The following is an 8,788-nucleotide window of genomic DNA, read 5'->3' as shown; positions in this document are numbered from 1 at the left end:
TCCGTATTAATATTTTAATAATCAACAACAACTTTACTATTATCTTTTTTTTTAATTATTTTACACAATGAATATTCCAATCGGTCATTAGAAACGTGGAAGAATGCATTTTAATAATTAGTTAAAACATATAATCTTCTGTATAGAATAAGTATTTTAAAATAATGTTAAGCGAAAGTGACGTCATGGTTAAGATAAGACAGCATAAAGGAGAGGAAATTAAATAATAACATTTGTAATATTTTGTATAAAGTATAAACATATTATAAACATGATTGAAGATTATATAATATAGAAAAGGACAAGAAAAATCTTCGTTTCTTAGCTACGCGTCTCTATAAAATATCAACAAATATACGCATTTATTTCAGAGGAATTAGACCAAATTCTCAACCACCACCTTGAACCCAAAAAAAGAAGAAAAAGAAAAGAAAGAAAAAAAAACTTCATAGAAATTAAGTATTCATTATTTGTTGTCTTGGCATCGAAGTTCAAAGTTCAATACACACTTTCTCTCCATATCTCTGGTGAGTTTCTCTGAAATTGTTTGAAGTCTTAACTCTTGTGTTCTTGTTCTTAAGTCAAAGATGAAGCTGCATCTTTCTATGCTAATTATTGTGTCAAAACTTGTTGCTGATGAATGAAAATTTTTCATCCCTTTTCTTGTTTACAATTTTTCTTTTCTGGTTTTTAAAACTAAATGGCTCTTTTTAGTTAAATGAGTCAAAGTTCTCAGTTTGAACTTTGAATCATTTAGTAGTAGCATAGAACATGATGTAATTAAGAATCATTAGTTCAAGTTGAATAGTAATTACTAATGATTATGCTTTTAGTATTAGAGAGATTCATAGTTAATATTTAATTCATGTGTGGTTTGAAAATAGATTAGGAAAATGTTTAATGCATTATTTGGTTGTGATTATTGTTCCATCAACACTGAAATACTGCATTTTTTTGTCATCTTTTTCTGCAGAAAATCTCAAATGTGAACAACATTCAAATTTGTAATTTGGGAATTAGTAAAATCATTCTGGTGTTGTTTGCATATATTCAAAAGAACTTGTTACCTTTTGAATGCAAACAAACATGTCCTATTCTTGTTACTTCCTTCAAAGTGAGAACCTAAACAATAATTACCCTTTACTTCATAATTCAGAACACTATTGCACCCTTGAATCTTTTTCTACTAACCAAAACTCCCCATCTTCTCTTAGTTTCTCACCTGAGATTACTCCAATGTTGAAGCAAGACCGCATCGAACATGACAATGAATCTTGCTTGACACATGATCAAAATGACTTGAGCAACAAGATAAGGGAACTGGAAAGTGCTATGCTAGGATCTGATGCAGATATTCTAAACACATATGGTGCTGCTATGATTCCACAAGAATGTGACTCATTCTTGAGGTGGAGGAAAATGATGGAGGTGATATCGCGAGGCGATTTGAAAGAGATGCTTTGTGCTTGTGCAAAAGCAATGTCAGAGAATGACATGGAGACAACTGAATGGCTGATTTCTGAGCTGCAAAAAATGGTGTCGATTTCTGGGGATCCAGTCCAAAGATTAGGAGCATACATGTTGGAGGCACTTGTTGCAAGGCTAGCCACTTCAGGAAGCACAATCTACAATGCCTTGAGATGCAAGGAACCTACTGGCAATGAACTCCTTTCTTATATGCATATGCTTTATGAGATCTGTCCATACCTCAAATTCGGATATCTTTCTGCGAATGGATCGATAGCCGAAGCAATGAAGGATGAAAATGAAGTTCACATAATTGATTTTCAGATTAACCAAGGAGTTCAGTGGATAAGTCTCATAAAAGCACTTGCTGCAAGGCCTAATGGATCACCAAAGATCAGAATAACATGTTTTGATGACTCTACCTCTGCTTTTGCCAGAGGAGGAGGACTTAACATAGTTGGAGAAAGGTTATCAAGAATTGCGAATTCATGTAAGGTTCAATTTGAATTTCATGCTCTAGAAGTTTCCCCTTCTGAGGTGAAGCTTGATGATCTTGACATTAGGCCTGGTGAGTCCATTGCTGTGAATTTTGCCATGATGCTTCACCATTTACCGGATGAAAGCGTGGATAGCCGGATAAATCATCGCAACCGGTTGTTAAGACTGGCAAAGTTCTTGTCACCTAAGGTGGTTACCTTGGTTGAGCAAGATTGTAACACAAGTAATCTTCCTTTCTTCCCACGTTTTGTGGAAACAATGAACTACTACTTGGCTGTTTTCGAATCAATCGACGCAGCTCTTCCAAGAGATCACAAAGAGAGGATCAATGTGGAACAGCATTGCCTTGCTAGAGAAGTTGTTAATCTGATAGCATGTGAAGGTGCAGAAAGAGTCGAACGCCACGAGGCTCTGAAGAAGTGGAGATTGCGCTTCGAAAGGGCCGGATTTGCACCATATCCTTTGAGTTCTTATGTTAATTCTTTGATTAGGCAGCTTCAAGAAAGCTACCCTGGACAATACACTCTAGAAGAGAGAGATGGTGCTTTACTTCTTGGTTGGAAAAATCAATCTCTTGTTGTCTCTTGTGCTTGGAGATGAAAATTCAATCATAGATTCATAGTTAGTTTATGTATGATAATCTCTCCTTCTCTAGAATCCCATGTTTCATAGTCAAATTACCATGTTCTGTTAAAAAGTACATTCAATTTCAGAAAATCTCAAGAGAGGTCAATGTAATTTACCCTAGAAAGAATGGTGACAATATATTACTACAGAACATGTATGTATGTTAGCTAAAAATGATTACAAAGCAAGGAAGTATAGAACTTGGATTTTTCACTACAAATTTTTCTAAGCTAAATTGAATTTCTCCCAAACCATTTGAGACAGGCCCTTCAAATTCACCATCAACTTCATTCATTGAAGTTCCAGCAATTATCCTGCAAACAATTGCAGCTCTTTTCACAATCCTAACTCTTGTAGTGGCAACTGTTTGCTCCTTTCCAATGTCATTATTCAATTGAATCTTGGCATGTTCTGTGTTGAAGTTGAACTGAATTGTTTGGCAAAGACAACATGAAAGATCTTTACACAAATCATGAACTTTCTTCACAGCTTTCCCTTGGAAACACCTCACTGTTGTGGCATAGAATCTCAACAATTCATTGCCATCCACTGTGCTCCTCGGATGCTGCTCGTCCGCGTTCTTCTTCACATTTTCTCTGTACTTCTCAAACCTTTCTAGAACTTGCTCTGAGTAGCTAACTCTTAGAACTGTCTTAATCTTCCTCAGTGGTTTTGATGTGTTCATCCAAGCCTTCTGAAATATCATCTCAACAATTTTCCTTGAAGGATCTCCAACACTAAGCTCTATCACAATTTCCATAATCACAAATAACTAATTAGTACTAAGTATTCAAGAAATTTGAAGCATGTCTATGCATTACTCTAACTAATTAGTTAATTAGTACTATGCTCAAGAAATTTGAAGCATGTCTATGCATTGTTGATGAGTTATGAAGGAAATTGATTTTACCATGAAGCCTAGCAAGAGTGTTATTTGGCCTTGATAGAACAATGCTAGGTGGAGTTTCCAATGGAGGGTCATTATGGTCTTTGTCTCCATTGATTTTCTTCTCTTTCTCAGAAACACAGAAGCTTCCTTTGCCACATTTTGGTGGCTGCCTTATCACATCACTAAGCTTGCTTCCACATTTAACATTATCCTTCAAAGAAACCCACAAAGCTTGCATCTCTCTCAGATATGTTAGTAGTACTAAACAACTTTGTGTTGTGAACAAAAAAAGAAGTGCATACAAGATTATGGTTATTCCAAAATGAATGAGAGAGAGATGTGTATGTGTTAAGTCTAGAATTGTTGCAAAAGTTTTGAGATTGAATACTAACTGTCTTTATTCATTTATGACTCTTTCTTCTTTTTTTTTTTATTATTATTATTTTGGGGCCACAGGTTCTTCTTTTTTGTCCTTGAGTAAAATCTAGTTACAACAATATCACATGCCTAGCTAATGAAATTTTACAACTACAAATATCAACTTCACCTGTTCAGTCAAAGTTTCCTCACTAAATTTCATCATTTCTGAAAAGTCAAAGTTATAATCAAAACCATACAAAATATATCAACTTTTTTTATTTGGTTTTGTTGTTTGTACTCACCATAAAATATCATCATGTAAAGATAATAATCAGAAAATAATAGATATACCGATATATTTGACTAAATTACTTAATATAACACTTGTTTATATTCGAGTTATTATTTTTACATAAAAATATGAAGAGTGTTAGGGCCAGTAGATTTTGTGAATTGTAGCCATTAATTAGCTATCAATAATATTTTTAATTGTGTGAGATCTCATCTAATGGTGGAGAATTACTCATTTTTTTTACTGGCTAAGTGCTGACTCATCTAATGGTGGAGAATTACTCATTTTTTTTTACTGGCTAAGTGCTGACTAAATTTTAATAAAAATGCTGACCTCTAAACTTTCTCTAAATATTTTTGTGTGAGTAATCATCCCAAAAATAATTAGTATATCTATGTGCACTTAGTAAAAGAGGATAAAAGGAAGAAAAAAAATAGCACAAATAATAAATCTATCTAGATAATACTATTTCTAAAATTTTATCAAATAAAAGATGACATTAGAGGATTTTATTATGCTGGATTTTAGTATATATATGCTTACGGTAATTACGGTGATTATGCAAGTGTTGTTAGAATTAAAGTTATAATTTCTTATATATTTTAGTAACACTTTTTTTAGTAACATTTTTTTAAAAATATTGTTAAATAATAAAATAAACATTACTTTAATTTTAATAATACTTTCTAAAACATCATAATTATTGTAGTTACTGTACTATAGATATATATTAGAATGCACATTTTATTATTTGTTTATCTTGTCACAACATTTATTTTCAAAATGTGTAGATTCCAACATTACAACAAACATTCTCTCCTAGTGAAGTTCAGCAAATAAAACAAGAGTGTTACTCAAAAAGGAAGAAGCATTATTTGCATTTGGCATAATAACCAAATCTTAAATGCACTAAATGTGATTGTTGATGATAAGTAACAATCATTAACATACAATGACAAAAAGATAAAAGCATAGCCAAAGAAGAAGGTTCATGAATAGAGCAAGAAGTGGCCAAAGCAAAAACAAAACAAAACAAATAAATTTAAGAAAGTTGTACTTTACTTGCAGTGCAATCAAAGTGCCAACGTGAACATGTCAGAATGGTTCCAAAGAAAAAAAAGAGAACAGAATCCAATCTTCCATCCATATTGATGCACCATTAACATTACTCCTACAGTACTATGAAAAAAAAAATATTCATAGAATATAAGGTAAATATATTCTTGTAGAACTAATAGTTCTTTGTTAAATTTTTATCCAAAAGTACCATATCACATAAATAAATGCATAAATGTATCAAACAATATACTTAATATCCCAAGTCAATAAATTAGAAAAGGAAATTTAAAGAATCCAATTTTTTTTAATAAATTATAGCTATATTCTATGATGCATGGACAGCGACACGGACACGCGACACGGGACAGATACGCAAATTTTAAAATTTTACATGACATAGAGACACGCATATATATAAAATATAAAGTATCTTTTAGATAAATCGTAATGATATTTTGATATTTTATTGATATTAAAATATTTTGTTTTAATAATTAATAATATATATTATATTTAAATTTATTTTAAAAATATATATTAAAAATAAGACTGAACACGCTGACACGTAATGATATTTAAGTGTGTTCAGATGTATCTAAATTTTTTTTTTATTTTTTATATACAGTAATTCAATGAAGTGTCCGTGCTTCATGGCATCTTAGAGAGTTATTAAAATTTGGCACATTTTGGTTTAAAGTGTGTGGGGCTAACAGCATGTGAAGAGGCTCGGCGTGACTATAGGAATTGAAATTACCATTTTACACTTACACAGTGTTGTAAATTGTAATGATATATACACCGGAAAAGTGTCATAATCTTATCCAGTCTCATCATTATTTACCATCCACTTTTCTCTCTTTTTCTTTTTCCCTTCCCCACTTTTTTCTCTTCTCATTAACGGCTTTCATGCGATTTGTGTTGTGTCTCTTTCTTGAAAATTTTGTACATCTAGATCTAGTCCCAAAAATATATACATAGATACAAACATATGTAGTTCATTTAATTGTTAAATCATTACTAAAAATATAAACATAATTATCATTAAAAATCAATTTTACTCCAAGTTATTGATGATGAAAGTGATAAAGGTAAAATATGAAATTTTAAAAGTTTTAATAGGATAAAATTATAATAATTTACTTCTCAATTTTGAATAAAATGCTAAATATATATAATTTGTGTGTTTTTATAATTTTATGTGTCAGCATATTTTTTTTTAATTTGTGTCTTACTAAACAAATAAAAAGTAAACGCTAAACGTTAAATATGTGTCACTCTATCCATATCTCTAAAAGACATTCACAACAACTAAATACGACTTTATATATTATGTTCTTAATTTTATAATAACACACATTAATTTGTGTTTAATATATAAGATATGATACGAAATTATGAATATAAATATATAAAATAAAATTTATTTTAAGATTTAATTATATAATCATGTTTAATTAGTGATAATAATCGGTATTAACCTTTATGTTATGACTCTTTTAAAGAATTTCATAAAACATTCTCTAGATATATAACATTAAATTAACAACTCCCTGACATGTTAGAACTAAATATATGAAAGATCTTAGATTAATGCTGGTGTAAATGTACTAGGAATATATTCAAAAGAAAAAAAAAATAAAAATCTTTACTTTATTTTTGCTTGTGTCAGATTTCTAGAAACAGCAAGCTCAGCACAGTTGCCAATGCTGCAGTAATGGTTTCCAAAACTACAGTACTGAGAGAGAGGGAGGGACCAATCATGTCCTTTGCCAAAATATGAGGGGGTTTTAGACTTTAGTGTTTTCAATTTTGTGGATAAAACTTACAATTATTATTGTTATGTTCATGCACATGATAGACTAAGTAAATAATAGTGCAGTTGCCAATGAGTAATAGCTCAAATGGCATAATCTTCCCATATTCAATTAAGAGGTTGCGGGTTAGAGTCTCTTATCTTTGGTAAAAAAAAAAAATAATAGTGCAGTTCGATATATAAGCATCTTGTGTTAACGCAGAGTTCGAAGAAAGATCACATTTAAAAGATGTAATATACGCAATTTAATTTGTGTTAATGCAGAATTTAAAGAAGGATCACATTTAAAAGATGTAATATATAGGGGTGTCTGCGGATCGGATCGGATCGGATATGGCCGAAAATTCGATCCGATCCGCACAATTTCCATCGGATCGGAAAAGTGCCGGATCCGATCCGATCTGATCCGCACATTTGCGGATCGGATCGGATATCGGATATATCCGCATAATTAAACCTTCTTTTTTTAATCATATTTCTATGTAAAAGAATTCGACAAAAATATTTCTTTCATACTTTTAAACTTATTTATTCCTAAAATATTTTTAATCAAACTCTCTCTGAATAACAAAAATAAAATAATACAATATATGAATAATAATTACTCACTAAAACATACAAACAAGTAAATATAATACCAAACATATATATATTTATTTATTTTTTAGTTATTATAGTGCGGATCTGTGGATCCGCGGATCGGATACGCGGATGTAAAGCAGATATCCGCGATCCGATCCATAAAGGGTGCGGATCGGATCGTATCCGCAATTTTCGAATCGGATGCGGATATTTACCGCGGATCTGCGGATACGATCTGATCCATGGACACCCCTGGTAATATACGCAATCTAATTTGATAATTATACTAGTGACTGATTTTAAAATTTATTAAAGTTGAATTGTGGTTAGGTAAATACTAACAAATTGTTCTGAAAAGTGAAAATTCAAGTGTGCTATTTACATGTTACACACTTATATTGGTTATATAACTTACCTTAGGCCTTAGCTAGCATTAATGCAGGGATAATAATAGATACAAAATAGTACAAAGCAGTACTGTGCTATTGAATGTGAGTTATGAGAATATCAAACCTAACAAATATAATTCATGGTCCATCACGTGCATTCAAACAGGTCATAAATCATGGGGGCATGCATGCATAGTTTGATATAGCAGCTTTCATATCAGCTTCATTTTTTTACAGAATAATTTGCATATAAACTTGTACACAAAGTTATTTAGATTCAAAACACAAACTACTGAATATATCAGCTCTTAAATAGTGATGATATATATATATATATATATAGGAAGAACTATCTGCATTTTCTTAACAGAAAATGAGACTTTTACCATTTAAAAAAAAAGAAGGAAATACTACTCACAATTTTATTCAATATATATAATATATATAAATATAATCTTTTTTTTTTGTGTTAACAATTTCATGGACCAGTTAGTATTCTTCCCATGTTCTGTGAGCAAGGATATGAGGAATGGTTTAAAGATGGAGCATCATTCCTATTTTCTCTAGAACCATAAGAAATTGAGCTGTGATTTAGAACACCAAAGTATGCTGCTGGAGCTGGAGTGGAAGTATGAACAAACTTGAAATTGTTGTTGTTGGTGTGAATTTGACTTTGACTTTCACCATATTCTGAAATGCCCTTTGATCTATTTTCAGTTGCTGAGCTGATTCCCATACCAAGGTCGAGGCTAATCGTATCGCTTTCTTCTAACTTGATTCTTGTATGTCCAATCATTGCAGCTGCAGCCGCG

At 31.3% G+C, this 8,788-nt stretch overlaps 3 protein-coding genes across 6 annotated transcripts in view; 1 reads left to right on the top strand and 2 right to left on the bottom strand.

Annotated features, from left to right (window-relative positions):
* LOC107609255 (scarecrow-like transcription factor PAT1) lies at window positions 351-2,805 on the top strand. 3 transcript variants are annotated; one of them, XM_016311141.2, is made up of 3 exons: window positions 351-527; window positions 974-1,114; window positions 1,215-2,805. In XM_016311141.2, the coding sequence occupies exon 3, from the start codon at window positions 1,237-1,239 to the stop codon at window positions 2,563-2,565; it is 1,329 nt and encodes a 442-aa protein (XP_016166627.1). In that variant the 5' UTR covers window positions 351-527; window positions 974-1,114; window positions 1,215-1,236; the 3' UTR covers window positions 2,566-2,805. The 3 variants fall into 3 exon arrangements, with proteins under 3 accessions (XP_016166627.1, XP_016166626.1, XP_016166628.1); XM_016311140.2 differs by having other exon boundaries at window positions 974-2,805; XM_016311142.2 differs by lacking the exon at window positions 974-1,114 and having other exon boundaries at window positions 352-527.
* LOC107609256 lies at window positions 2,685-4,142 on the bottom strand. Its single transcript, XM_016311143.2, has 2 exons — window positions 3,503-4,142; window positions 2,685-3,336 (listed from the first exon to the last, which is right to left on the bottom strand). Exons 1-2 carry the CDS (start codon window positions 3,717-3,719, stop codon window positions 2,756-2,758), a joined length of 798 nt encoding a protein of 265 aa, XP_016166629.1. The 5' UTR covers window positions 3,720-4,142; the 3' UTR covers window positions 2,685-2,755.
* The window catches only part of LOC107609257 (probable WRKY transcription factor 20), a 4,953-nt gene continuing 4,540 nt past the window's right edge, over window positions 8,376-8,788 (bottom strand). For both annotated transcript variants that reach the window (XM_016311144.2, XM_016311145.2), the window contains exon 7: window positions 8,376-8,788. In XM_016311144.2, coding sequence (XP_016166630.1) covers window positions 8,455-8,788 — 334 coding nt within the window. In that variant the 3' untranslated portion in view covers window positions 8,376-8,454.

The sequence above is a fragment of the Arachis ipaensis genome, chromosome B07 (assembly GCF_000816755.2).
Source record: "Arachis ipaensis cultivar K30076 chromosome B07, Araip1.1, whole genome shotgun sequence".
Lineage (NCBI taxonomy): Eukaryota > Viridiplantae > Streptophyta > Magnoliopsida > Fabales > Fabaceae > Arachis > Arachis ipaensis.
This window is presented reverse-complemented; position numbering and strand designations above follow the sequence as displayed.